The sequence below is a fragment of the Phanerochaete carnosa genome (genome assembly GCF_000300595.1).
Source record: "Phanerochaete carnosa HHB-10118-sp unplaced genomic scaffold PHACAscaffold_2, whole genome shotgun sequence".
Lineage (NCBI taxonomy): Eukaryota > Fungi > Basidiomycota > Agaricomycetes > Polyporales > Phanerochaetaceae > Phanerochaete > Phanerochaete carnosa.
The window spans coordinates 2,311,376-2,336,219 of NW_006767629.1; the positions used below are offsets into that span (position 1 = coordinate 2,311,376).

The 24,844-nt window shown below is 53.3% G+C and overlaps 12 protein-coding genes and 1 non-coding gene across 13 annotated transcripts; 7 read left to right on the top strand and 6 right to left on the bottom strand.

Annotated features, from left to right (window-relative positions):
• Nucleotides 1–287: 287 nt before the first annotated feature.
• Nucleotides 288–1,478, bottom strand: PHACADRAFT_137229 (uncharacterized protein). The gene is made up of 4 exons (XM_007391944.1): nucleotides 1,310–1,478; nucleotides 1,147–1,256; nucleotides 997–1,098; nucleotides 288–937 (listed from the first exon to the last, which is right to left on the bottom strand). The coding sequence occupies exons 1-4, from the start codon at nucleotides 1,468–1,470 to the stop codon at nucleotides 801–803; spliced, it is 510 nt and encodes a 169-aa protein (XP_007392006.1). The 5' UTR covers nucleotides 1,471–1,478; the 3' UTR covers nucleotides 288–800.
• Nucleotides 1,479–1,618: 140 nt separating this feature from the next.
• On the top strand, nucleotides 1,619–4,625 carry PHACADRAFT_181451 (uncharacterized protein). The gene is made up of 3 exons (XM_007391945.1): nucleotides 1,619–2,679; nucleotides 2,729–2,840; nucleotides 2,889–4,625. The coding sequence occupies exons 1-3, from the start codon at nucleotides 1,692–1,694 to the stop codon at nucleotides 3,940–3,942; spliced, it is 2,154 nt and encodes a 717-aa protein (XP_007392007.1). The 5' UTR covers nucleotides 1,619–1,691; the 3' UTR covers nucleotides 3,943–4,625.
• A 474-nt stretch (nucleotides 4,626–5,099) lies between these two features.
• On the bottom strand, nucleotides 5,100–6,294 carry PHACADRAFT_249944 (uncharacterized protein). Its single transcript, XM_007391946.1, has 5 exons — nucleotides 6,147–6,294; nucleotides 6,013–6,091; nucleotides 5,655–5,962; nucleotides 5,483–5,596; nucleotides 5,100–5,403 (listed from the first exon to the last, which is right to left on the bottom strand). The coding sequence occupies exons 1-5, from the start codon at nucleotides 6,270–6,272 to the stop codon at nucleotides 5,308–5,310; spliced, it is 723 nt and encodes a 240-aa protein (XP_007392008.1). The 5' UTR covers nucleotides 6,273–6,294; the 3' UTR covers nucleotides 5,100–5,307.
• A 1,154-nt stretch (nucleotides 6,295–7,448) lies between these two features.
• On the bottom strand, nucleotides 7,449–8,159 carry PHACADRAFT_191806 (uncharacterized protein; the record flags this gene model as incomplete). Its single annotated transcript, XM_007391947.1, has 4 exons — nucleotides 7,449–7,637; nucleotides 7,687–7,779; nucleotides 7,842–7,976; nucleotides 8,028–8,159. 4 exons carry the CDS (start codon nucleotides 8,157–8,159, stop codon nucleotides 7,449–7,451), a joined length of 549 nt encoding a protein of 182 aa, XP_007392009.1.
• A 969-nt stretch (nucleotides 8,160–9,128) lies between these two features.
• PHACADRAFT_86174 (uncharacterized protein) lies at nucleotides 9,129–12,185 on the top strand (the record flags this gene model as incomplete). The annotated part of the gene is made up of 10 exons (XM_007391948.1): nucleotides 9,129–9,376; nucleotides 9,495–9,921; nucleotides 9,971–10,046; nucleotides 10,096–11,149; nucleotides 11,206–11,240; nucleotides 11,289–11,326; nucleotides 11,379–11,446; nucleotides 11,503–11,524; nucleotides 11,577–11,770; nucleotides 11,822–12,185. 10 exons carry the CDS (start codon nucleotides 9,129–9,131, stop codon nucleotides 12,183–12,185), a joined length of 2,526 nt encoding a protein of 841 aa, XP_007392010.1.
• A 311-nt stretch (nucleotides 12,186–12,496) lies between these two features.
• On the top strand, nucleotides 12,497–13,959 carry PHACADRAFT_191808 (uncharacterized protein; the record flags this gene model as incomplete). Its single annotated transcript, XM_007391949.1, has 6 exons — nucleotides 12,497–12,872; nucleotides 12,925–13,290; nucleotides 13,342–13,455; nucleotides 13,510–13,606; nucleotides 13,660–13,734; nucleotides 13,791–13,959. The coding sequence occupies 6 exons, from the start codon at nucleotides 12,497–12,499 to the stop codon at nucleotides 13,957–13,959; spliced, it is 1,197 nt and encodes a 398-aa protein (XP_007392011.1).
• A 21-nt stretch (nucleotides 13,960–13,980) lies between these two features.
• PHACADRAFT_249950 (uncharacterized protein) lies at nucleotides 13,981–16,842 on the bottom strand. The gene is made up of 15 exons (XM_007391950.1): nucleotides 16,769–16,842; nucleotides 16,375–16,700; nucleotides 16,217–16,314; nucleotides 16,063–16,154; nucleotides 15,971–16,014; nucleotides 15,812–15,909; nucleotides 15,586–15,758; nucleotides 15,282–15,532; nucleotides 15,161–15,227; nucleotides 14,904–15,101; nucleotides 14,823–14,852; nucleotides 14,541–14,774; nucleotides 14,459–14,491; nucleotides 14,374–14,402; nucleotides 13,981–14,322 (listed from the first exon to the last, which is right to left on the bottom strand). The coding sequence occupies exons 2-15, from the start codon at nucleotides 16,502–16,504 to the stop codon at nucleotides 14,168–14,170; spliced, it is 1,632 nt and encodes a 543-aa protein (XP_007392012.1). The 5' UTR covers nucleotides 16,505–16,700; nucleotides 16,769–16,842; the 3' UTR covers nucleotides 13,981–14,167.
• Nucleotides 16,843–17,960: 1,118 nt separating this feature from the next.
• Nucleotides 17,961–18,777, bottom strand: PHACADRAFT_249951 (uncharacterized protein). Its single transcript, XM_007391951.1, has 4 exons — nucleotides 18,727–18,777; nucleotides 18,380–18,667; nucleotides 18,272–18,330; nucleotides 17,961–18,215 (listed from the first exon to the last, which is right to left on the bottom strand). Exons 1-4 carry the CDS (start codon nucleotides 18,752–18,754, stop codon nucleotides 18,033–18,035), a joined length of 558 nt encoding a protein of 185 aa, XP_007392013.1. The 5' UTR covers nucleotides 18,755–18,777; the 3' UTR covers nucleotides 17,961–18,032.
• A 126-nt stretch (nucleotides 18,778–18,903) lies between these two features.
• Nucleotides 18,904–21,649, top strand: PHACADRAFT_170024 (uncharacterized protein; the record flags this gene model as incomplete). Its single annotated transcript, XM_007391952.1, has 9 exons — nucleotides 18,904–19,044; nucleotides 19,099–19,209; nucleotides 19,259–19,325; nucleotides 19,374–19,455; nucleotides 19,512–19,605; nucleotides 19,656–19,844; nucleotides 19,907–20,033; nucleotides 20,085–20,431; nucleotides 20,481–21,649. 9 exons carry the CDS (start codon nucleotides 18,904–18,906, stop codon nucleotides 21,321–21,323), a joined length of 2,001 nt encoding a protein of 666 aa, XP_007392014.1. The 3' UTR covers nucleotides 21,324–21,649.
• A 5-nt stretch (nucleotides 21,650–21,654) lies between these two features.
• Nucleotides 21,655–22,494, bottom strand: PHACADRAFT_249954 (uncharacterized protein). The gene has a single exon (XM_007391953.1). The coding sequence runs from the start codon at nucleotides 22,469–22,471 to the stop codon at nucleotides 22,103–22,105; it is 369 nt and encodes a 122-aa protein (XP_007392015.1). The 5' UTR covers nucleotides 22,472–22,494; the 3' UTR covers nucleotides 21,655–22,102.
• Nucleotides 22,495–22,671: 177 nt separating this feature from the next.
• Nucleotides 22,672–23,605, top strand: PHACADRAFT_249956 (uncharacterized protein). The gene is made up of 4 exons (XM_007391954.1): nucleotides 22,672–22,904; nucleotides 22,961–23,148; nucleotides 23,196–23,298; nucleotides 23,355–23,605. Exons 1-4 carry the CDS (start codon nucleotides 22,697–22,699, stop codon nucleotides 23,462–23,464), a joined length of 609 nt encoding a protein of 202 aa, XP_007392016.1. The 5' UTR covers nucleotides 22,672–22,696; the 3' UTR covers nucleotides 23,465–23,605.
• A 1-nt stretch (nucleotide 23,606) lies between these two features.
• On the top strand, nucleotides 23,607–23,700 carry PHACADRAFT_t21. Its single transcript has one exon. It is a non-coding gene; the product is annotated as a tRNA-Leu (tRNA).
• Nucleotides 23,701–23,959: 259 nt separating this feature from the next.
• On the top strand, nucleotides 23,960–24,573 carry PHACADRAFT_63497 (uncharacterized protein; the record flags this gene model as incomplete). The annotated part of the gene is made up of 3 exons (XM_007391955.1): nucleotides 23,960–23,997; nucleotides 24,050–24,241; nucleotides 24,300–24,573. Coding segments are annotated over 3 exons (504 nt in total), but the record flags the coding sequence as incomplete, so codon positions are not given.
• Nucleotides 24,574–24,844: the final 271 nt, after the last annotated feature.

Below are 24,844 nucleotides of genomic sequence, written 5' to 3' on the forward strand. Positions count from 1 at the left end.
CCCCCCCCCCCCCCCCCCCCCCCCCGATCGCACGTAATAGCTGATTTTCAACCGCGCTTCCCTAGTTATTCGATGAGCTGAAGAACATTCGAGCTGCGAGTCCTACTTCACTTCCTCACCGTTTATGAAGACAATATCTCGCCCCAGTCACTATCAGTCAGTTTTCATCCCAGGCCTGAGATACACTCCTGCCTGTCGGACCCGCCAATTATGGCGCAAGCTAGCTCTCAATCAGGATGACGGCTTAGAGTCGGCGCTTTCCCTGGCAGGCAACGTGTATCTTGAAGCTTGAACATTGACCGTTGAAGGTTAAAGTTGCAACGGCTCAGCCAGATTGGCCGAGCGCTCGTGTTCGCTGCAGATTGTGGTAAACAAACTGCGAGTCCGCGGAAGCTCGTTCACAAGATCGTGCTAATTTCGTTTCGGCAGCCCAGCACTGGTGGTGTCAATGTTCATCGTGGGCTGTGTGAATGCAAGCGGCACGTGGCTCCTTGGCCGAGCTTTCAAACACCTTCAACCATTCCTCCATCCTCGCTGCTAGCAGTATCATTATGCTCTTCTCGTCGGTTCCAGGGGCAGCATCACGAGCTGCAACGAAGGTAAAGTACGCGCTCTATTACGTCTTGCAGGTAGATGTTCCAGTCAGGCCGTTTACGACTCAGACCATCATCCCTTGTGGCTGATCATTGAGGCTTTATGTGACAAAAGCTGTAATCTAGGGCTATTATACAGACGTTAAAAATATCGAATACATACTCCCGTACAAGAAACAGACTATGTTCTACACAGAACGAGACACATCAGAGGGCATTATGCCCACCCGTTGAGCCGAACGCGCCCACACCCCGCACAGTCTCGTCCAGCTCTGCAACTTCTTTAATCTTGGGGGTATAGATACGTTCGATGATGAGCTGCGCGACGCGATCGCCTTCCTCCACTAGAAGCATTCACATGTAAGGGATGTCAATTCTTTGAGAGGTGCAGGAGTGAACGAACCTTCGAAGTCCTTGTCTGACAGGTTATAGAGGAGGATGTGCACGACTCCCCGATAGTCTTGATCAATGACACCGGCACCGGTATCAATCATAAATTTTGTCGCTGAGGAAAAGTTAGCAGATGCGAGGAGATGTCTGGTTTATTTCGTACCAAGGCCACTACGCGGCGCAATGCGTCCGTATGTCCCGTTTGGGACTGCAATGGATAGCTGGGTGTCGACAAGTGCCTTGCCATGAGCGGGTACAGTCTTCTTCTCAGCACTGAATCGGATATGAGACAGCTGCTAGTCTGGTCGTTCCGGGAGGCGACACACCTGTACAGGTCATATCCAGCTGCGAAAGCGGTGCCTCGCGTAGGAAGTTTGGCCTTGGAGGAGTGTCTCTTGATTAGCAGGCGGGAGACTCTTGCGCCTTTGGGGCGGGCAGTCTTTTTGCTCAGCTTAAGCAGGGAGTGGGCGGCGCGGTGGCAAGGCATGAGTGTGGCGAGAGTGAAAGGGGTCCAACCCGGCTCGACGCGTTATAACTTCAAGCGGAGTTTAAAAACCGTGTTTTCTCCGAACGCTGATTTTAGTTAAACAAACAACGCGCCCTTGCGCGGTCACCTGAGAACGTGCCGTTGTAAGCGCCAGAGCGTCTTCTACTAGTAATTAGCTACACTGACGTCGGCTGGAACGAGGCTCCCGGTGGCCTTCAGCAATGCGCAAGCCCAAAGCTAGCGGGTCCAAGATTAAGGGTCAGATGCCCTTGGCCTACTATCTCAATCCGCCCTCCACCACCAAGGTCCCCGCAGACAGAAAACGTGACAAACAGCCACCCACCACCTCTTCCCAGGATGACTTTCTCGTCGAGGATAACAAAAACAAGATTAAGGAGAATGTCTCGCCTGTTACATCTCCACACAACACACCTAAGCGCAGGCGACTCCAACTCCAAGCCCTGGGCTCGGAGACTAACGTCTTCGGTGACGTTGAGACACCTGCTCAGGACGAAAGCTCGAAGGCACGTGCAGACGCAGACAAAGAAGGCGAGGTTATACAACTGTCGGACTCCTCTACTTTATCATCCACCAACGTACATGTGGGTTTACCCACTCCTGTTACGGCGCTCAAACCCAGGACAGGTGCCATGCAACGGTCGACACCAACACCCGCACAAAAGCCAAGCCACCAGCCTTCTGTCTCGACACATACTCCTCACATGCGCACTCGACCCCCAGATACTTTGCAGCAGCCCACACCGGACACTGCAGTCCGTGCGGTCAGGATGTCCATCGCAAGCTCACCGCCAGCCAGAGTCTCGTCCGACTCGCCTCCAACCTCGCGCATATCTTCTGCTAGGCGGATGCCCACTGCTGGTCCTTTTGAGATCGTTGCCTCATCTCAGGGCAGCCAAGATTTAGAACTTAATCCTTTCATTGACGGTACTGGTTCAGAGCCGACAATGGGCGGGCTCTTCAAGCTGCCTTCTCTGCCAGCCCGCCTTCAGCACTCGTCTAGCCTTTCTTTGGATACCTCTGGTGCACCTTCTTCTCCGACAAGATACTCCAAATTACATGGGATTTCAGCCTCAGCTGTCGGACGCACGCCTTCGAAAAGTGAGCGTGATATGATAGTGCCTAGCTCTCAGGGTGACGAAGACGAGCTTGAGTTTTGGTCTCCTGGAAAAAATAGTCACACCAGTGAGAGTAAGCTCTGCCACTTAATTCTCTGGGCGAAGGTTAAACGCCCTAGTAGGTCGGGCATCCTCAGATTTTGTACCACCATCTATCCCGGCAGAGGAAGAGCTGTCTTTGTCTAGTAGTTTTAATCCAATCGATTATGTCTTGCTTTGCTCCCCAATAACGCGGTACGTTATACCTCTTACAGCGGAGCTCCATGCTAACTCTTGCCACAGGCTGAGTAAGTCTGCTCGTCCTTCGCTTGTCTATGACTCATCAGAGTCCGCACATAACCCAGCATCGCCAGTACTCCCTCAATCTACACTCCCTGAGCCATTCGCTCACAGCCCGCATACGCCGAAACGCAAGACTGTAACAAAGCATCCTTTCACGGGTGGCGTACTGCCATTTGGGACATCAGACCGCACACCCGCTGCAGACAGCGGTCATGGTGCCTCAGTTTCTCCTGAAAAAGATATTCGTGTCGGCTCGCAGACTATGCCAAAGTCACCTTTAGATGAGTCTCAAACCCAACCCGAGTCTCCACTCCTGGAGCGGATCGCACCTCGGACACCTCGAAGTCATGCCAGTTCAATAACTGTTCCTGAATCACCGCGGTCCCCGTTCAAGACCTTAAGCAAGCTCCATCTGTTCGAGGCCGACGGTAGCCAGACTCAGCCTGAGTCACCATGCTCATGCCTTGCCACCCCTTCAAGGCAAGCGCTTCGTGATCATCGCTCAGGGCAGGAAGATGCCTTCAGTTCTCAGACTGCCCCAGAGTCGCCTCAGTCGCCCATTGTGAAGACACGCGAACACGAGATGTGCAGAACGGAGGAGAGTGCTCAAAGCTCCCAGACTGTGCCAGAATCGCCCCAGTGGCGCGTGCCTACTCCCAATGCGACGCCTTCACAGAAGACGCGCGGCTACCTCCCTGACGACGAGAACCCCTTCGCGCCGATCCCAAGCTCGCTGCCTTTTGCCGAGTACCCCGAAAGCGAGTTTAAAGCCGAGACCTCGACGCAAGCCGGTCTGGCCTGTAGCGATGCGTACGACGATGGGTCCCAGACTCAGCCCGACGCATGGCCGGTGACTCCCCGCAACAAGCGACTAATGCAGAGACTGCAGTTTATTCGCCAGAAGTATGGCGCGGAGGCAGCTGAGAGGGGCTGGGACATGCTGTCAGACACGCCGCTCAGCATCCCGAGCGATTTTGATGAGGACGAGGCCATGAGCGAAGTTGGTTCAGAGTTGCCGTCTCCCGTGAGAGACTTTTTCGCTATGGACATGTAGGACTTGCGCGATCGGTCTTGGACACATCCATTCTACGCATTCTTATTTTCTTAATTCGCTGCTGACTTGTACCATCACAATACCAACTATCACTCGCGCGCATGCATATCATGTACTGTAAATATCCGCACCAATATAGACTCTTCTTGGACATCGACAGCTGGCGCCAAGCCGGCTGAGCCCTAAGGGTGCTGCGATGGAGCCTGAAACTCATGGTACGCACCACTCTCCACCTAGAACTACATCTGATCATGATACGACTTGTCAAGCACCACATCTCCTTCACGGCGTATCCCGTCTTGTCTGCAACAAAGAGCGCGTATTGGATATGGTGGCTCTTGGATCAGATGTCACACCCCGCCCGGGCTCTGCGCATATAACATGCGAGGGTTTGGTAAGGCGGCGTGTCTGCGTGAATGCCCGCAGCCTGCCACCCCTAAAGCCTCCGTGGGAACACCTGGACGAAGAACTCCCTCGATTTGTCGAAAGACATGCCATCCGCCCATGATCTCGTGTCGTGCGCCTACGGTGCCTCGGTCGACGTTGTCTTCATCCCGCCCGAGTTGATTGGAAACCAGCCCGTGGCGGCCGCGCCCAGGGTTGTGGCGCAGTCGGAGGTAGTCATGTCGAGGACCGTGAGGAGGGAGGCACCGGTGAGTCCCTGTGCCTCGCCCTCGCCTGTGCCGGACCTGACGTTTGTCCTGCGCCAGAGTCAGCCCCTAATGATGACCAGCGTGCAGCCTGTGCGTGCTAAAAGCGGACCGAGCGAGGCGTCGCGGCCATGGTGAGTGGGTCTTTTTCATCTCACGAAGCAACGTGAAAATGACACAGATTCTCATTTCTAGGAGCCCCGTCAAGAAGCTCACGTCCCGCCTGCGGCGCAGATCCTCCATAGCGAGCCCTCCTGCGGCGATAGAATCACCGGCCCTACCTGCCGCAGAACAGGCTAAGCAAAGAGTTGAGAACGCTTAGCTACTGGGGAAGAGTTGACAACGAGGTGTAGAGCCTTATGTGTTTGGGTCGTCTTTTCTCGTGTATCGTAGCTTCACTTGACGCCTGGTCACTGCTGGTTTCGATGTATATGCAATCATTCACACTCTAATCTTTCAATTTGTTGAAGACAGGATACGGACACACGCCCTATACACAACTCGTCGAGATTGTCTGTTGGCAGAGGAAGATAAATAGAAGTCGTACTAAATGAGCATATGAGTAGTGGTGGGGTGTTGAAGCCAGAAGTTGTCGCCAGCGACGACCTCCGCATGTGGCGAGGAAGACGAGGATGCAGCTATGGTACATGATTGCTGAAAGAAAGCAAGTGAAGATAAATAGGATGTCGTTGTCGGTTTGCGTTAACAAGTCGGTTCAGCTCGTGGACAGGACGGGCTGCCACACGCCGATGGAGATCTCCTCGAGGTGGTAGAGAATAACGCGGTCCCATGAGATCGGAATCATGTTTGCCTGCGGGTGAGGAGCAGTCAGCACAGCCGGGTCGCGACAGGCATCATGCAAGAGACACACGCCGGGGGCGCATGCTTACCTGGAGGAAGTGAACGCACGCACGCGCAATCCTGCGTGCAAGCGTCTGCAGCTGCACACGGCCCTCGTACCCGTCGACCGGGATTTCGTAAGTCATGGAAGTGTAGCCCGACCACTAGAAAAAGCAGCACGTCAGGGCCTCTGGGCAGATGTCATGCTCGCGAGCGGCGTACTCTGATTTTGAGGACAACCCTTCCTCTCGGGTCGACGTTGAGGTCGTGGAATGTGTAGTCGTCGTTCCCGCTCATGCGGACGTTTGCCATCGCCTCGCCGAGGGAGACGCCACTCCGGAAGCCACCCTTGCGGCGGAACTTAACAAGCGTGCCGTTCGGTCGGCGGAAGCTGTCGAGTGATGGGCGCTGGCGCGCCGACACCGAAGAGTGGCGGCGCCGCCTGGAGAGACCGGGAGTCCAGGGTGTCGAATACCCAGCAGCGCCTTCATCATAGTAAGCATCTCGGCCGTCGTATGCGTCGGAGTAAGCTATGCATGGAGGTCAGAGCTAGGGAAGCTCGAGAGAATATGGAACACACCATAGCCGCCGCCGCCGCCGTTATACTGGCTCACCTGCCGTGATGGGGCATACACCGGGAATGAACCTTGGGAATAGCCCTGTTCGCATATCCGTCAGCGGCGTCCGGAATGCGTCGTACGTTGTTCCGCTTACCTCTCCATAAGCACCAGAGGCCAGGGGCGGGTCGACATATCCATCAGTGTAGGCCATGGACGGGCGGCGAGAGAGAGGGAAGGGAACGCCGCCCTGATTGTAAGTGTCGTATGCTGGGTACGCCATAGATGATTGCTTTGGAAACAAGTACGGGATTTTTCGGGGGCAGTAGTAGTGTGCTGGTGGGTGGTGGGTGGTGGTGGTGGCGCGAAAAGCCTGCGAGTAGGGGATGCAGCAATGCAGGCTGACGGTTTATATAAATGATACATGCCGGCATGCGTGACTTAATCCTTGAGGCTGGCTAGTGTAACCCTGATGTCCAGGGGCCTCGAGGTCCGACATGGAATTCAGAGCGCGGTAGGCCCACGTTCCCGCTGACGGCTCTTCACTCGAGCCACTAATATTTGGCAGGCTTCGACGCAGCCCCTCCAGAGGGTTCTGCCCCTTGCCCAAGCAGGATGAGCGCATGTCCAGACAGGAAACGGCTCACAGGAGCCGCGAGTGGCAAAATGGCAGCGTCCCCATCTTACAGCCGCCGCGTCGAGTGCCCGCCAATTCGTGTGTGTGGTTCTTGTGTCAAGTCAATGAGGTCCTATGTTCGATGGCACACGACTCGCCGGTACAGAAGCAGCCCACAATGGGCAAGCCTGCAGATGCGAGGGAGCGGAAATGAGCCCAAGATCGGATTAGACATCTTTAGTACTGGCCTCGTGTATCCCGCGAGGACGTTGATGATCCTAGAGAAGGTCGGAGCTCTGCCAGGATGGCCACGTAGGAACGGACAAAGCCGGTAGGATTTGAATCAGAATCGCGAGTATGAAGACCGCAGTTGCGGCGCGAAGAGTTATAAATGAGTCCGGCAGTAGACATAGTACTCTATGCCGTCATACTACTTCCTCCATCAAGGATCTTCGGTGCACTCTTGAAAGCATTGCATGCACCGATGCGCGTACTCCGAGGAGAGTGTTGCGTCACTAGCACAGGAACTCGATCAAATCGGGCCCGCCCTGCGCTTTTGATACCCGAACTACGGCTTGCGATGAACGCCACCGGAACCTGATCACGTTCAGTCAGCCGGTAGTGTGACAGTCCCTGATTCTTCATTCCAAGTCGTGAAAGGCACTGAAAGGTTAATTCGCTACGGTACATTGCTATCGTACACACCAAGGTATTACAACGGTATAAGATATCAGACAGAAGTTTCGTGAGATGTGACCGTAGAGTATGCTGGTATATGACAAGAATAATCAGATTGAACCACTTATACGAAGAAAAATACAGAGGATGCCGTTATAAGGCACATTACGCAGCAGCGCCAGATGGTCCCATACCAACGCCAGGCGCGGTAGGACCTTGGGCTCCGTTCACGCCAGCGGCGGCACCAGGGTTACGAGCCCCGTTCTTTAAACCATAGTTGACGCTGTTGGCGCGAGAGCCGGCTCGCGACGCGGCATCGTTATGGATGTCTGCAAGCTTCATCTCGCGTTGTTGCTGCGAAAGCGTTGGTCAATGTGACACAGTAGTGACATGGCTTACGTACATCATTCACGTCCTTGCGATGCTCCCACTCGTCGACAGAGCCTCGCCTCTTCTGAAGCTCCTGTTCGAGACGTTCCTGATACTGTCGCGCGAGCTAGACAACGTTCAACCATTAGCTACAAAAGCGAGACACGCCGGCATGGCCGACATGCTTACATCCAGCCTTTTCTCTGCGCTCGCCTCAGCCTGAATCGCGGCCTGATGGTTGTGCTCAGCCTTTTCTACCGCACCGGCTGTCTTGTGTTCCTGCTGGACGGCCTTGTCCAGCTGGTGCTGAGCATTATCCGCACCCTAAACGTGTCCGTTAGAGCCTGGGTAGAATTCATTTGGGGAGTCGCGTACCTTGATGGCCTTTTGATGGGCCTTCTCGGCATTCTTGAGGTCTTTGACGACATGGTCAAGGTTCTTCTGGTCGGTGCGGGCGTCCTGGGCGATCCTCTTTTCGAAGTCGCGGATCTGTGGGTCGGTAGACATGCTGGAATACGACGAGCAAAGAGGCATTTGTGTGCACAAGTTCCGTGGCTGAGAAGTGGAACAGAGGAGCCCTTAAGTAATGCAGGACTCTCAGTGGCGTCATTGGAGCTGATACTACAACGGTGGCTGTCAAAGTGGCGAGCACGACCTGGACTAACAACGCGACACGAGCTAGGTTAGGGTTAGGTGTTGGCGATGGCGACGTCATTTTCATGGCCTGCCGACGCAGGTGCCTGTGGCTGTAAATATTGCACGTCGGCATACCTCGAGCTCCCTTCCCACTGATTTGCGACCGTCGAAAGGTTTTCTGCCTGTGTTTGACACGCTTCAGACACGCATTGCGACGACAAATGGGAACGGTTCGAGGGTCAACCGGTCACTGTGGACCCGAATGGATAAAACCCCTGAGATTAGCTAGCGCTCGCTCCACATGCATGATCCTCTGAAGGGAAGTTAGGTCTACAAAAAATTGAAGGGTGGATCCATCTTGACTCGCAATTTACGCAAATGGCGACTAGTGCTACCTTGTCTGCCTGCCCTGCTCTTGGCGAGGTGCTTTGCTCTTGACGAGGTGCTTTGCCCCCGCTGGCCAGAGCCTACACAGTGCGCAAGCCAGCACCATTTATCTCCACGGCTGATACTCCAAAGTGAAGAAGAATGCCCACTACAGATCCGGGTCCTGCCCGCCGGGATTCATTTGGTCGTTCTTCCCCCCAATTAACCTCTCGGCGGCCTCCACATTCTGATTTGTTTTCGACTTCGGCTGAGGACATTCCCAGCTCATTACCCTCCCCTCCTTATCGACGTGACCCGCCCAGATCCAACTTCCACCTGGGTCCATACCCAGAAGAGTCCCCGGCTTATAAGTCGCGGTCAAATGTCGAGCTGTACACTGAAATGTCTGCCATGGTCGACAAGAGACACGACAGCTCCGACCATGATTCTGATGGCGAGGAGCATCCCAAACATATGAGCGCAAAGACAGCTCGCTTCGAGGACGACTTGCCAAGTCCTGGGCACCCCGGCTCTCCGTTCAAGCGAGCCGACTCCGATCTGGACCTCGCGAGATCGCCGAGATCAAGGTCACCCTCTATCGCTGAGACGGATGACGGCGAGGAAGACGACTACGACTGGGACGCGGAAGAGGATCTAGTTGACCAAGAGGCACGGTTCGAACAAAACATGGGCCTGAGGAAGGAGTCGTGGGGCTTTAGAAGGTGCGTGTCCATCTTCCTGTTGTCGTGGTTCATATTAGAGCGTGTCTGAGGCCATAGAAAGAGCGCGGACACACTCAGCCCCGCCCAGGCCTGGTGCATGCTAATTCACGCTTTCCAGATTTCTGGCGCTCACCTTTGGATCACTCGTCGGGTCAACACTTGTGTCCGGAATCCTCATAACGCCAGCCTTACTCGTCCACTTCTATTGGTACAAACCCCATCCAAACGAGCATCGCCGCTATGTCAAAGACAACATCGAAGCATGGCTGTTCTGGGCCGCGGCTAACCTGACAATCTCATGGTACCTCGCACTGTTCGTGGAGATTGTACCCGTGGTCGTGAACTATACCATCGCCATTGCCTGGGGACACGTCAGCGAAAACGTGAAATCACGGACAGAAATGTACAGCGGGGTGAAGGATACGATCAAACCAGTCTTCTATGCCGCGAGTGCGTGGGTCAGCTGGGTCATCATTTTCACGAATATATACGGCCTTTACGACATGGACAACACTGACAACAGTCGTGCTGGATACACCGTACGGGTAAGTGCACTTCTCTCTCGGGTAGCATACAGAAATTGATGCGGCACAGTTATACGATGTAATCGAATTCATGTTCTTCTTCGCGCTGGTTATATGCGGTCAGAAGATGCTGACGCACGCAATCGGTAAGGCCGGACTATACAACGTAATCGGTCGCCTTCTCAATCAGAGCAGCTTTCCAGTTCCATCGTACGGCGTATCGGGAACGTCTTGATGCCGTGCAAGAGACCCTCAAGGTCATAGAGAAGCTCCGAGCACATAGACCCAAACGCTCTCACAACAAATCTGCATCGCTAGGCTTCGGCAGCCGCTCGTTCAACGCCTTCACCTACCTCTCCTCGTCACGCCCTGGGACTCCCACTCATTCACGAGGGCATTCTTGGAATGTAACTCCGTCGCAGTCTCGTGCACCTTCTCCGTCCCCTCTCGAGCATGAAATACGCATTGACAGGCAGGACTCCGATACAACCAATGAAGACATTGAAGCGATGCTTGTCATGAAATCGAAGGGAAAGCATAAGCAACTGCGCTCCTTCTTCAGTCATTCTCCTGAGCGAGTAGACTCAGACCCAATCACCCCTTCGCAACACAGCCACTCCGGCTCTGCGAGCCCGCATACGTACCCGCCCCGGCATTCGCACAGAGGCGATGATCCTGAAGATATCTTGGACGTAAAGGCAGCGGTAAAGAGTGCCGCAAAGACGGTCAAAGCTGCCGTGCTGCATGACGCAAGAAACATTCAAGGTCGCCTCGACACTGATCTCGGCGGGCTGGTCTGGGACGTCTCGTCATCATACGAAGCGAAGCGTCTTGCACGGAGCATGTACAACGCATTCCGCAGCCCGGGGCGAACCCACCTGGTTCCTTCCGATTTCGAGGCTGCGTTTGCCTCCAAAGAGGAGGCGCAGGAAGCTTTCCGCGTGTTTGACACGGACAACAACGGCGACATCACGCGTGCGGAGATCAAAACGACGCTGCTGAAGGTGTACAAGGAGCGCAGGTCCCTCAGCCGGTCTATGCGGGACGTCGGCGTCGCGCTGCAGACGCTTGATAACATTTTGCTGTTCTTCGCCCTGGTCATCTTGTTTTTCATCTCGCTCAGCGTCTTCGGCGTCAGTGTCGGTAATTCCTTGACGAGTCTGTATACGCTGGGCATTGGCTTGAGCTTTGTCTTCAAGAACGCGTGCAGCAACGCATTCGACGCTGTCATGTTCTTGTTCGTCACACAGTATGGCCTTTCCCGAGTCTTCGGCTCGCTACAGAGCTGACATTTGATGACTGTAGCCCCTTCGATACTGGTGATCGATGCTTCATTGACGGTATGTGCGCTGCTTCTACACTCGAGACACAAAATGACACCAAGCTAGATGAAAACCTGGTTGTAAAGAAGATGGGCCTATTTGCTGTACGTTGCGCTGCAATTACATATTTTAGCGTGCCCGCTCATCTGGATGTAGACTGTCTTTACCCGCCAGGACGGCACTGAATCCTATTACTTCAACAGCCAGCTTTTTACCAAATTCATGTAAGATTGCTTACGTATTATTTTTAGCATGTAGACTGACCGTAGTATTTCCTCAGCACCAATGCGCGACGTAGCGGAGTAAGTGCGATTGTCGATGAGTGTCACCCTCTTCCTGACCCTCGATCTCCAGAAAACCGCAGAGGCCTGTACTTTACAGGTGCACTGGCGTACACCTCTGGAGAAGCTCGATGAGCTTGAAAAGTGCATGAACAACTGGCTCTCGAAGGAGAAAAATAGGTGGTTCGAGCCCAGCACTTCTGTGACATTGCAGAACATCAAGAACATGCGGCACCTGGAGATTACCATAGGCATCAGCCATAATGGGTGCGCCTTCAGAATGAATTCTAGCGACATGCACTAACTACCTTTATGTAGTAATTGGCAAGACTGGAGTGCCCGCCTCACACGCAAAACGGCTTTTTATGCAGCTGCCGCGTATTACTGTCGACAGCTGGGTATCATCGCGTACGAGGCGCCGTTACCGATCGCGTATGTCGACCCTGATACCCAAGAGATTATGGCGTACCCCGGCGAAGACGACTTCATGGATGCCGGGTGGGACCAGCAAGAGGTTCAGTCGTCGCCACTACAAACCTCCCCGCAGATTCCGCAGCAGCCGTCGAAGGATTATCGACCGAGTGCCCTCGGCTTCGAGCCGCCACCGGATGGTCCGGGTATCCGTGCTCGCAAGTCGAAAAGCCGGAAAGCTGGCATGCGTGCAAATGGTGCGGACGGCTGAAGCGCTCCACGCTACTCATACAGCCTCTATTTCTTGCTGTCTGTCTAATGTACGCCATATATAGACGTACTTACATCCCTCGTTGTCGATAGCTGTTCAGTTTTTGAGTTTTCTGGTTGTGCTCTCGGCGCAGACTGGCTCATACATTAAATTTTTGATCTTTCTAGTAGTGTAGTAGGCGGAATACAGGATTTCACTGCTCAAGCTTATCGTCAACTGCTGATGCACTGAGGGGGCGCAGGCGCTACTTGTTTGGAAGACTCCTTACGTAATATTTGAAGCTCTAAGCTGGTACTACTCGGAGACTTCGCATGATACGACCAACGTCAGATGCTATAGTCGAGGCGGTATTCAAGCAGTACACATCGCTCAGGTTCAAGCCACCACCTCGTCAATTTACGATCCTTGCTGCTTTTATCCTATCAGATGACAACGCGAGCTTGAAGGTCATCTCCTTGGGTACAGGCTCCAAGTGTCTACCTGGCATACGCTTGGAAAATGGTGGAAATGTGGTGCACGACAGCCATGCAGAAGTTTTGGCTCGGAGATGCGCCATTCGTTGGTTCTTAGAGGAAATTAAGAGACCAGGTTCACGAGCAGGATCTTCGTGGGTCCGCGAGCAGCCGGGTGGTAAATTCGCCCTCGCGCCACATATTTCAATGCACCTTTATGTCTCTACTCTCCCATGTAAGTCAAGACTCATGCTCGGATGATGCCACTCTGAGTATCGAAAGTACAGGCGGCGACGCGTCTACTCGCCATCTAGCTGCTTTCCAGGACGAGGAGATGGCAGTTCTCAAAAACTCCGGTGCATTTCCAAATCTTCCTCCTGGTTCAGCTGCGAGAGGAAGAGATAATTATTCTTTGTACGGTGTGCTCCGTAGCAAACCCGGTCGCGCCGACTCGCCACCAACCCTGTCCATGTCCTGCAGTGACAAGATTGCAAGCTGGAATGTATTGGGTATACAGGGAGCTCTAGCATCGCGCTATCTCCGTCCCGTATACATTGACTCGATCGTTATTGGCGAAGTGGATGAAGCCATGCGGCCGCAAATCCAGGAAGACTGTGACAGAGCCTTCTGGTCAAGATTAAACCTCGTAGACTGTATGTTTCTGCATTTACTCAGTGGCCATAGCTTGTTGACGTTTCGCACAGCTCATCAACTGCCCGCTGGCTACGCGCTGAAGCACCCAGAGATTCGTTTTACGTCGCTGGACTTCGTGCATTCCAAGAAGTCTCTCGCAGACGCAAAAACGTCTTGCAATGATTGTACGTGGATGATTCTCCCTGACTAGTAGCCTGTACTCACAGACTACACGTTAGCTCTGTGCTGGATTGCAGATACCCCGAAATTTGAGGCTCTCATCAACGGTCTTAGGCGTGGTATATCGCCGAAGAACCGTCACAATGCCAAATTCTGGTAAACAAGTAACGTCTTGCTCTTCGTGATTGGACCGACGTGTAATCTGCTAGGCCCCTTGTCTCCAAGATTTCTTTGTTCAAGCTGTGTCAGAGCCTCGACGAGAAGCTGCAACCGCCTTCTGTGCTGTAAGTAGGACATTTTTTGCATACTAGCGTGCCTGAAAGCCAAACTGCCGTTTCAGCTCTCTCATAGGCGTAACCTATCGTAGCGCGAAGAACAACTCGGAAGCTTACCAAATGGCGAAGGACATTCTGAGAAGGTCTCAGGGTCCCTTCGCCGGTTGGATCAGGAGCGGCGTACAACACGAGAACTTTGATGCGGATGGCAACGTTTTTGAATATACACCATAGATCGGGGAACTCTGCCCTCTGCCCTCTTTCCGCAAGCCTGCCCATGTCGCGAGGTGAACGATATCCATAGCAGACCCGATCTTGAGATACGTGGTAGCTATACAAAGCCATGATGAGCTAGCTACTGGACACGAACATTGTCTTCTCCAAGAAGCTATCGACGCCAGAGTACTGCAATGTGCAAGTATAGACGCAATAAAAGTCGTTCTTACTGCGAGCCGATGGGCTCCAGCCGCAAGTACATGGAAGGTTTGTTGCTCTCTCTGCCGACGGTAGGGTAGTTGATACCTGCCATATTCCAATAGACTTCCTTTTCTCCCGGGAGAAACTTGAAGGAGCGCAGCATAACGGCGAGAACGACCTCTGCGAAAAGAGTTAGTCAAAGCATCAAAACTTAGATCACGAACTGCTCACTCATCTCCAGCTGGGAGAACTTGAAGCCACTGTCGCATATTACGAGATAAGTGATTTGTGCCTCGGAATTGACAAGAACACTCACATGCAAGACCTTCCACCGCCCAAGAATGTCATCCTATATGGCAGTCAAGCACAAAATCTTCTAAGATGCTTTTGACACTTACAGGTGAGAGTATACACCAGGCACATGTGCATTTCCGAGAGCATCAGGTAGAGAGGAGAGCCATCGCTCAGGCTTCCATTCATCGGCATCGTCACCCCAGAGAGCTTTGTTGCGGTTACAAGCCCGGATACCGATGAGAATGGTAGTGTCTTTGGGTACAGGTATTTCTGATAGCATTTCGCCATTGACTCCTTGGATGGGCTCAGATAGGGGCATAATCACGTCCTCCCGCGTTCTATTAAGTGTGTGAGTAAAAGATGCGGTCATCAGTCAGAATACGTACTCGCGGGCCATATAGTTCACCGGAGGATGACTAGGAAGTCCGCATCAGCAATTATTCATCCGAAGGCTGCAAGAAACTCACAGGCGGAGGGTCTCTCGACAAACAGCGTCGATGTAAGGCAATGCGACCAGCGTGTCATAAGGGATATCTTCACCACTGGGGCTGGCTTCCACCAGTTCCGCACGCATCTTATCCTGCACGTCCTGATGTTCCGCCAGTAGCTGGAAGATGCGAGACAGTGCATTGGATGTCGTATCGGTAGCAGCGAATACAAGAGTTCTGTACTAACTATTAGTCTCCAGCCGGCATGATAGCTAGGCGTTACAATAGCTACTGACGTTATTTGTCCAATAAGTTCGTCCTCAGGGAGTTTGTCTTCGTCAGAGGCTTCCATGTTTGCTTTCACTACAAGACATCGCAATCAGTTCAATTCCATAGACTATGTGGGAAGCCGCCTACTTAGGATGCTCATGATGTCCCTTCCTTCGCCAACTTGTTGAAGAGCCGCATTGTCACCCTTCTCCAAAGCAGCCTTCTTTTCATGGAAGATGCTCCTTGAGTGGCGATCCATGGCACCGATGATTTCGCGAAGCCGCCGGAATCTTTGGAAGGGAAGAAGCGGGGCAAGGAGATTCCGGACGCTCGATGGGATATACTCGTGGACGTAAGGATATAGAGTACGCCAGAGCTGTACGCTAAACACAGCCGGTCTAATACAGACGACGTGAGTTTTTGCGAAGGAGATGTTCGACCGAATACGCACACATAGTCCTTAATCGCTTCCCCGTATGGATTGCTAGTGTTTGCTACAAGTGGATCGAACGAATAACCTAATCCACCCTGACCGATTAGTTCTAACGCCAGGCGACCCAGCCATCCAAGAAGGTCCATCTCCGCAGATGTTTTCCCCACTTGGGATGCAATCGCGATTCGAAGCTAAGGAGGCAGTCAGCGGAGAAACGGGCAATGCATTACGCAGATCGACTTACGCGATGGGTAGTACGATAGAAAATTGGAGTCATGCGTTTCATATGGTTGATGGAGAAGGCCGGGTTCAGTAGCTTCCGCTGCTTGCGGTGGTGCTCACCTGTAAACAGCTCCTACCCGTAAGTTTCTCGGTGTGCAGCTACTAACAACTTCGTACTTGCCAAGCGTGGAAAGAAGACCAAGACCGAACGCATTTATGTTCCATCTTAAAGGCGGTAAGAATCACAGCCCGCATGATACGCGGGGAACGTACGAAATAAGCCAGCGACTCTCTTCGTAGATAAGCTGGTCCTTGTTTATGACATTATTCAAAGCCTTCGGATCGTAGACATAGAGGCCGCGGGTCTGAAAACGCGAAGTCAGTATCAGTCAGATTCTATAGGGCGGAGACTATGAGACGAACTCACGCCTAAAGGTCCCCAGAACTTAAAGACAGATCCGAATGACTCCCGAGCTCGGTCGTGGAAACCCCAGGCATGGCGGTTGTAAATATCACTCTGATTTCCTACGTACCGAAGTTCCCGTGAGGACAAGTGCAGCGAGGAGACAGGATTAAGAGGCGCACCTCTCCAGAAGGAAGTTCGACTGGGTCCAGGTATATTGTCGAGAGAGGACACGGTGATGTACCCTTGGAATAGTTTCCACAGAGCCAAACCCGCCGCCGCCGCACAGGCGAGCACGGTGAGGGAAAGCATTAGGTCGTGTCGTTGATGCGATTGGTGTTTGAGGGAGGCGAGTGGGCGAAAGAGCTGTCTGGCTGAACCGTAGCAGAAGCGACCGAAGTATAAATATGCAAAAACTTCAGGTGGCCAGGTGTTGCACAAGTAGGTTCTGACTTTCGTCAATGACGGAATCGCTGCTTCTTCCGATCACCCGTTTTACCGATACCGACTTAGCGGGTAGCCAGAAGTCAGTGAGGGGCAGTGGACTCCGCGGAGGAGTGAACCCAGCCGGCTCACCTTTGACAAGCTTTTTTATCGGTCAAATCCAAGTGCCGTATGTACGCCCAGCACTCACCATACACTTTTGTGGGGCGACGGAGCTATCTGTGCGGCTTATCTGTAGCGCTGCACGGCCTTCATGACGAAGATTCACTTACTTATTTGTCAAGGCACGATTTGGGCCGGCTCACATGGAACGCCAGCTTCTCATCTGCAACGCGATTGGACGCCAATGTAGATCTTCGCCAGCCGGGCATTCGGCCGGAATCAGCAAGCCCAGTCAGCGACAACGCAGCAGGTAACCGAGGCCAAGGGAACCGGATGAAAGGGCCGTTCTCAGCCATTCAGTGGAATGCGCATGATTGCCAAGTATGCCAATGTATCGCGTGACTTGTCAAATCAACAACTAGAATTGGCGCGGACGGCGTGTGCTCGAGTTCTAACGCAGAGTTCAGCGAAGACGAAATACAAGAATCGCTGACCCTATCGACGTCTAGTTTTCTTCCGCTTGCGTTGGGCGTCGTAGAAGTGTATCAGGAAGCTGAGATGGCTGTCAGTCTTAATGAATACGATGCATGCGACGGGACCACATTAGGACCGCGATGTCTCAGGATAAAGCTGGAGATAACATGGTGGTATTGATCTCGAAGGTCTGGGCGAAAGGCATGGCCGTTCGCGGGAGATCTGTGACGAAGAGGGAGTCGTGTCTCGTGCATGCTGTTGACGTCGATATCTCAAACCCATCCACGACCATTTCGGGCATCCGCCTTTGGGCTCTTCACGAGATTAATGGCAGGCGAGGAGCATGTAAACTAACTCATGCTGCAAATCCATGAATTCAATACAAGCACTATGCACGCATGTGCATAAGGAAGCGCGCAACGACTACTCACATATGGATGGCTAGTAAGTGGGTCCATGAACTGCAAAGGTAAAAGTGAAGGGACGCAACCGTAGTAACCGTCGTGCGGAGCTCACTGATACCAGGGAAACATTCACACGGGAGAGGAGTAACGTGCACGATAGCACTCTGGCCCCTGATATGCTTAAATGTGGCATCAGAATAGATTCGCGCGTCTGCACGTAGTCAGTCAGTAACAGATGTTTGAAGCGGTGAGCTCACCAGAAATCATCCGCTGATGCGAGAATGCGCTGTATAATTTTAACTCGATGTCGACTATAGCCTCAGAGCTGAGCGTAGCGACTCGCATCATTGCAGAACGAGTGAAAGGTGTACTTTATTAAGATAACAGCAGTGGAGAAAAAAAACGACTGAGTGCGGTCACTTCGAGCGTGCTTGCACTCGAGGGTCTCCCCGCTCGGACCGTTTCTTCAGCTTCTCCTGACGTTTGCTCGTGGGTTGCGGGGCCGGATTTTCTGCCTCCACTGGTGATGATCCGCCACGACCAAGTAGTATGGGCGAGATGACAGAGCCCCAGAGTTTGTACACGGCATACCCAGGAATCTATGGCGGTAAATGATGAAAAGCGCGCTTACGGTCGGGATGGCCTAAGGACTTACGATCAGGTATAACCACCACACCCAGGTCCCGAACAACCCGCTACCGACTTGGCATGCCCCTTTAGACAAGGTGTGAGGGATGCAGCCATCAAGGTGATATGAACTCACATGTGATGTAAATAACGTCAAAACACCACTCTAGTATTCCGGGATGTGCGAGATCCTCGCCAGACGAAATGAGTGTGCCAGTTGTAGGATCATGTCGAGGAGAACCGATCCGTTCCAGGTAGCGGGTCAGGAAAATTGAGGGGACGAGCGATAACGCGTAAATCCAAAATGCAAAAGTCTTGGGCGAAAGAGAGCCGCGGCTGAAGGCCATCCGAAACACCAAGGCGAGCGCACTAGAGATGAACATGCCTAGCCGCAAGTGTTTGACAGTTGCAGCATTCTGCGAGGCTGTAAGGCCATGAAGCCGCTTTAGGCGACTTCGCGACAGGCAAAGCGACGAGACTTACCTACGCGCTTTGCAGAAGCGTTGGCCATTATCCGAGAACCGTCCTAGCCAAATGAAACGATACTAAGAGTGGTGGCAGTAGTGTGTCGTTTGGGTTAAAGCAACACCTCCACGCGGTCGCGCGACAGTGCGCGTCTCCCTCGCCCACACGGCGCCTGTACGCTGTCTCCGCGGAGCCATGTCTTCCTCGTCCTCGACACCACCTACCGTGAGAGAGCTCACACAAGAAGTCTTGCAGGCAAACAAAGATCACCAATATGCGCTCAAAGTTTATACGGAAAGACTTGAAGCAGAGCTAGAGGCGGTGGACAAGCTCTTGGTATGTTTTTCGTCACGGACCAATCTCCGAGGTCTTCACGACCCGTTATGCCAGGCAGCAGCACAAGCACCGAATGACGAGCCCGACGTTGACGTTGGCGGGCATTTGGAGCTAGCTGGTGCGGCAAAGGCCCTTGGACCAATACCACCCGAGATCGCACCTGGCGTAAGTGGTGTCTTGAGACCTCTGATACTGATGCTCATTAGTCGCGTAGGACCACCCGTTTGCCGAAGATGTTGCAAAGCGTCGGCAATATATCCAATGTACAGCAGTGCATTCTAGTACGCGCGTACGTCTGCTTCCGTGATTCTTCCTGACCGACTTGGCAGTGAAGTCTCCCGATCTCGAAGCCCTAGCGGATGCGGTGTACTCAGAGAATCACCGCATATGTGCCCTCGAGGCTCAGAGGAGGTCAGTCCGTGTCTACATACGGCTATACGTGTTTCATCCCGACACATGCATCGCAGAGGCCAGCAGCCGTTTATCGCCTTAAACGGGCATTCCCAGCCTTTTATTGAACAAAACAAGGAGGGAATTAACTGGGAACGTGTGGCACAGAAGGTATGCCGCGTTTAGTTGCCCGCTCGTTTGCGATAAAAGGGACTTTATAGGTTTCTGCTACAGGCCCCAGTGGTGTCTCTAGAACGGCAGTGGAATGTGAGATACGCTGGCTCGGAGAGCGCCATCCCGACTTTTGCCATTCACCGTGGCCTCAGTCGGAGATCGCCAAGGTGAAAGAGCTTGTGGGGAATTCGAAGGAGGGTGAAGTGGACTGGGTCGAGATTGCTGCTAAGCTTGGGGTGAGCCTTTCAGTGTGCAGGAGGAGGAAAGGGTATAACTAACCGAGTTCATCGCGTGTCAGACGAGACGAACACCTATTGATTGCATGCGTCACGCTATTACACGAAAGCAGCACGTTTGGACGCCGGAAAGCGACCAACGATTATTAGAGATGGTCAAGGTGTATGGAACTGAGAATTGGCTCCTCGGTAAGCTCGTTCTGTTGCTGATGCTGTCTCTGAGTCTTATTTCCACGGCAGTGGCTCGACAAATCTCCGAAGATGCCACAGCTGCGCAATGTCAGAATCGCTACCAACGCACACTCGACCCTAATCTTCGTCGCGGTCCATGGACACCAGAAGAGGACGAGCGGCTTAAACGCGCTGTCGATGTGTTTGGACGGTCATGGATGGACGTCTGCACATTCGTGCCCACACGAAGCAACGAACAGTGTCGCGATCGTTGGCAGGAGAGTGTGAACCCTACCGTGAGTAGGACCAGATGGTCCGAAGAAGAAGACCAGATGCTGCTATCTGCCTGTGAGCAGCTCGGAGAGAAGTGGAAGGAGGTTAGCCTCAGGGTTGGGGGCGGCAGGACTGATAATATAGTATGCCTTTTCATGGCCTTCGCGCATACAATCTAACCGACAGCTATAGTGTCGTCATCGCCATGCTCTCCTTATGAAACGCAAGGCGAAGCAAACAGCGAGCAGCAGCCCCGCTCTTCCGGACAGCGGGGTTTCAGCCCCCGAGCCCGTGGCTGGCCCTTCGCAGCCTCGTCGACAAGCTCGCGCTCAGGCTGTGCAGCAAGAACCACGCCCGAAGCCAGGTGCGGACGCCTCTTCTACTGAAGAAACTGGCACGTCTGTCCCTCAGAGAGCGAAGCCCAAACCACGTGCCAGGGCGAAGCGGGCACAGGCTGCGCAGCCTGAAGCAGTGTTCGCAACTCCGAACACGTCCCGGGATGGAACAGCAGCTGGATTTGGACAGGCAGTCGATAGCCAAAGTCGGGATACTAGCGCGGGTCCTGTTAGTTTGACCATTGAATCGACAGAGACGCAGAGTGGCAACACCGGAACTCGGGTCAAACAGGTAACGGACGGGGCTGTTTCATCGATACCTACGAGGGAGAGCACACAAAAGTCTGAACAACCCAAGCAACGACGAGGGCGGTCACCCAAAGCCGAGAGCAAAACGCCGCGACCCGAACCTGGCGAGCCCGCTGTGAAGAGGCGGCGGATGCGTCAGGTATCACGGTGTGCAATCGAGGGCGGTGACAACGGTCCTCGGGAGGTGCGCCACTCGGAGCATCCTGTCGGTACACCAGATCAAGCCTCGCAGCACGTAGAAGCGCACACCGGCCTCACTCATGATAATCTGGAAGAACCGCCACAAAAAGTCGCAGCTCCGCGGCCGAAAGCACTCAGAGGACGCGCAAAACGCGCCAACCCACCTCAGCCCACTCGCCAATCTGCTCGGCTGAGGAATGTTCGCAGCTAAAGACCAAACATTATTCACCCGCCCCTAGTATTCGCATGCATCCCAGTGTATCACTGCCCAAGCACATCATAATGGCGATAGTATTAGGAAGTTCCATAATCATGGATATGAGGGACCGAGTTTCCACCGCTTCCTCGAGTACGTCGTCGGTTCCCAATTGACTACAGCGCCAAGAATTTCTCCATCTTCGTTATCGGCGTTCTCTTCCGTGGCGAGGAGTAGGTTCTTGAGCGACTCCTGTACAAGACCTGCATTCTTCAGCTTCTTCTCTAGTGATGGCAATGCGGCCTTCTTGGGTGGCGAAGCCTGTGAAAGTTGAGTACTGAGCTAGAGCCTGGGAAGCATGCGGGGGCAGCTTACCGGTGTTCGCAGGTAGGTATGTTTCGGCGGTAATGGCGGGGTATAGTGAGGAAGTAGGCGAAGCGTAGCTGGCATGACAGGCCCCATGCCCTCATCGTCTGATTCCAGAAGTTCCGGGGAAGGGGAACGAGAGGGTGGAGGTATGAGGGTGGGGGGTTCTGGCTCTGAATGCTCTATTATTCGGGTCGTTGAAGGTCCCTGCACTCTTCCACAGATCAGATACACTCACCTTGCCTCCGTTTGCGCGACATCAGCTCGATACGATGCAAGTGCTTAGTCTCTATCCCATAGAACTCCTTGCATGCGTTCATGATATCCGTAGCAATAGGACGCGCTCGGTTCGCGTGGTTGGCATAGTCATGGGCGCGACGGAAGATTTCTTCTACAACTACACTTGCTTAGCACAATGCGCATCAGCATCATAAAGACCAGGGGAACGGACAAGCTGTAGTTTCTTGTTCCAGCCGGCGGAGGGCGGCATGGGAAGCAGAGTTAAATCCTGCGTGTTGCAGCTCTGATGATATAAGCCTCTGCATTGCCTTTGACGCTACATCCTCGGTAACTTCTGCGAGGTCGGGTGCAGCTATTGGTTCCGGTGGTGGCGAGCCAGGCGTTTTCACGGTGGGCGAGTTTAAGCTTGGTGTGTATGGGAATGGTGAGGGCTGGCCCTGGCCTGGTGCAGCCTGCTGGTACTGTGCGGGGTACTGTGTTGACTGTTGTGCATAGCCTTGGTACTGCTGGCTGTAATTGCTGTACGTCTGCGGGGGGTAATAAGCCTGAGCAGACATGGGGGAGACGAGAGAGACGCGGGGTGAGAGAAGCGCTCAAATGCACGTGTCGATCAGTGCTTGGAGTGGATTGGCTAACGCCGCCTCGGAGTAGCACTGACTCTCATGCGGACCCGCGGTTATTCTCTCAAATTCCCCAGGCCTTATCCATATCTCGCCGATAACTCGACGCATCGCTTAGCCCTGTCCCCCCTCCACCCGCGATATTGAACGCCCATCTTCGCTATGACGATCGCACAGACCATGCTACAGACCGCTGCTGAGACGGCCACCCATGAGCGCCCTCCTGCACCAGTCTCAAAGGGCACCTTCAGAGCCCAGCGGCCTGAGATTGTCGGTCCTGACGAGCCAATGCTCCCATTCCCCATCCCCCTTTCTGGAGCCGTGCAGAAGGGATTTGGGAGGGGTGGTAAAGACCTCGGTTGCCCAACTGGTAAGTGTCACTTAACTTCACATTCCTTGTGATGCTAGCGGATGGCTTCGTTACAGCCAATCTTCCCGATGAATCCTTGCCCGCCATGAGCGAGGTCACTCAAACAGGAGTCTACTACGGTTTCGCTCAGGTGCTTCCTATCAGCAACGATGAGAGAGCACTCTCTGGGGAGGAGAGCCAGGTTCATCCGATGGTTATGAGCTTGGGCTGGAATCCATTCTACAAGAATGAAAAATTGACCGCTGTATGCCTTTTCATGTCTTAATTTACATGGCACTAACGTGTTGGCAGGAAATTCATGTCATGTATCCCTTCAAGCGCGACTTTTATGGTCACGAGATGAGGGTGGTTGTTCTGGGTTACATTCGTCCTGAGCTTGATTACGTCTCAAAGGGTGAGTGTAGTTCTTGTACAGCAGATTGACAGCCTAACGTGCCGTTGTGTGTGTAGAAGCATTGATAGAGGATATCGAGACGGACAAGCGGGTTGCACTGAACTGTCTCGCACGACCCGCATATCAGAAGTACCGTGACGACCCGCTCTTTGAAGCCTCGTCATAGCCTTCTGCGATGACATTATCGGGTAGTCTTCAACAATATGCATGATATACTAAGAACGACATTTTTGTACCCTACTACACGGGGATAATATTCCGTTGTATGCTGCTATATCTCCTCGTGTATAGGAGAGAAACACGATACGGGCGAGATGGCCGAGCGGTCTAAGGCGCTAGTTTCAGGCTTACTAGGCAAGTTACTAGTCAGAAATGGCGTGGGTTCGAATCCCACTCTCGTCAGAGATGCGGGTTCAATTCCCGTTCCGCCTAATTTTTGCCCTCCTTTCGGCACACTTTTAACGATTATCGACAAATACAAATTATACAATTGTATAGACTATATAGTATAGAGCAACACTTTGGTGTGCACCGACCGATTTATAGCCTCCACAGGTTTGATGTAACTGGTCAGGTTTATAGCAGTCTTCAAGCCTGCTGCTGCTTTCGGCGCTAGGATTCAGCCTCTTGACCTGAACGACCATCTTCTCGACTAGCCACCATGTATAACGGGATAGGTCTCACAACTCCTCGTGGAAGGTATGCCATAATGTCCCTGCTACTTGAAACTGTTTTTCTAACCTGATTCTAGTGGCACTAATGGCTATGTCGTCCGCAATCTGTCCGTGTTGCGCTCCTACCAGACTCCCGCAGAGCGTGCAGCTGCTTGGGATGCTGCACCTCCGAAGCACCGTGAACCAGATGCAGAGATTCTCGAACATGAGCGGAAACGCAAGGTGGAGGTAAAATGTCTTGAGCTCCAGCTTGAACTTGAAGACAAAGGGTGCGTGGTTGATCGTACACGCTTGCTTTGGCGTTAGTCAAATCTGAGCATTGCCCAGACTCGATGAAGAAAAGATTCAGGAAGAAGTTGATGCTCTGCGCCAGAAGCTGCTTGCGAATCTTAGCAGCATGGAACCCGATATCAGGAGCTTGAAACCGTCAGATCGCCACGGTATCGCTGCCGCAAAAAAGGAGGAGCTCAGTAAAATGGCTCGTGCACTTGGTACGCGGAGTGACTACGCAGAAGGAGAGGCATTTGATAGGGAGAAGCAGGAAGAGCTGAAGATGCGTCGGATGGCTGAACGCGAAGAGCGAGGGAAGCAAAAGGAAGAAGAGCGTGCTAAAGTGCAAGCGCAGAAAGAGAAATGGGAGGTGGAGCGGAGAGAGAGGGAGAGGCTGAGGCGAAGGGAGGAAGACAGGAGGAGGAAGGAGCGCGAAGAAGAAATGAAGAAGAGGGATCGTGGCATGCCCCCGCCTCCGGTGCCAGGTGGCCGGGACAGGGACTACGACAGAGATCATTATGGTAGGCGCAGCCAGAGCCCCCGTCGCGATGCTCATCGTGAGCGGGACCGCGAGTCTCGTCGAGGGCCGCCTTCTTCTCGCT

Excerpts from the sequence above, each read along its gene's own strand:
- PHACADRAFT_137229 (XM_007391944.1), bottom strand. The coding sequence starts at position 1,470 with ATGCCTTGCCACCGCGCCGCCCACTCCCTGCTTAAGCTGAGCAAAAAG. Across the intron at positions 1,257-1,309 it reads GCTGGATATGACCTGTACAG|TGCTGAGAAGAAGACTGTAC; the intron begins GTGTGTCGCCTC and ends TATCCGATTCAG. Across the intron at positions 1,099-1,146 it reads TGCGCCGCGTAGTGGCCTTG|CGACAAAATTTATGATTGAT; the intron begins GTACGAAATAAA and ends ACTTTTCCTCAG.
- PHACADRAFT_181451 (XM_007391945.1), top strand. The coding sequence starts at position 1,692 with ATGCGCAAGCCCAAAGCTAGCGGGTCCAAGATTAAGGGTCAGATGCCC. Across the intron at positions 2,680-2,728 it reads AAATAGTCACACCAGTGAGA|GTCGGGCATCCTCAGATTTT; the intron begins GTAAGCTCTGCC and ends ACGCCCTAGTAG. Across the intron at positions 2,841-2,888 it reads CTTTGCTCCCCAATAACGCG|GCTGAGTAAGTCTGCTCGTC; the intron begins GTACGTTATACC and ends CTCTTGCCACAG.
- PHACADRAFT_249944 (XM_007391946.1), bottom strand. The coding sequence starts at position 6,272 with ATGGCGTACCCAGCATACGACACTTACAATCAGGGCGGCGTTCCCTTC. Across the intron at positions 5,963-6,012 it reads CGGCGGCGGCGGCGGCTATG|CTTACTCCGACGCATACGAC; the intron begins GTGTGTTCCATA and ends CTCCATGCATAG. Across the intron at positions 5,404-5,482 it reads CGTGCGTTCACTTCCTCCAG|GCAAACATGATTCCGATCTC; the intron begins GTAAGCATGCGC and ends CCTCACCCGCAG.
- PHACADRAFT_249950 (XM_007391950.1), bottom strand. The coding sequence starts at position 16,504 with ATGCTTTCCCTCACCGTGCTCGCCTGTGCGGCGGCGGCGGGTTTGGCT. Across the intron at positions 14,853-14,903 it reads TGTCGAGAGACCCTCCGCCT|TCATCCTCCGGTGAACTATA; the intron begins GTGAGTTTCTTG and ends CGGACTTCCTAG. Across the intron at positions 14,775-14,822 it reads GTGAACTATATGGCCCGCGA|AACGCGGGAGGACGTGATTA; the intron begins GTACGTATTCTG and ends CACACTTAATAG.
- PHACADRAFT_249951 (XM_007391951.1), bottom strand. The coding sequence starts at position 18,754 with ATGGCCAACGCTTCTGCAAAGCGCGTAG. Across the intron at positions 18,331-18,379 it reads TGACGTTATTTACATCACAT|GGGCATGCCAAGTCGGTAGC; the intron begins GTGAGTTCATAT and ends CCTTGTCTAAAG. Across the intron at positions 18,216-18,271 it reads TGTGGTGGTTATACCTGATC|ATTCCTGGGTATGCCGTGTA; the intron begins GTAAGTCCTTAG and ends TTACCGCCATAG.
- PHACADRAFT_249954 (XM_007391953.1), bottom strand. The coding sequence starts at position 22,471 with ATGTCTGCTCAGGCTTATTACCCCCCGCAGACGTACAGCAATTACAGC.
- PHACADRAFT_249956 (XM_007391954.1), top strand. The coding sequence starts at position 22,697 with ATGACGATCGCACAGACCATGCTACAGACCGCTGCTGAGACGGCCACC. Across the intron at positions 23,149-23,195 it reads AGAATGAAAAATTGACCGCT|GAAATTCATGTCATGTATCC; the intron begins GTATGCCTTTTC and ends ACGTGTTGGCAG. Across the intron at positions 23,299-23,354 it reads GCTTGATTACGTCTCAAAGG|AAGCATTGATAGAGGATATC; the intron begins GTGAGTGTAGTT and ends TTGTGTGTGTAG.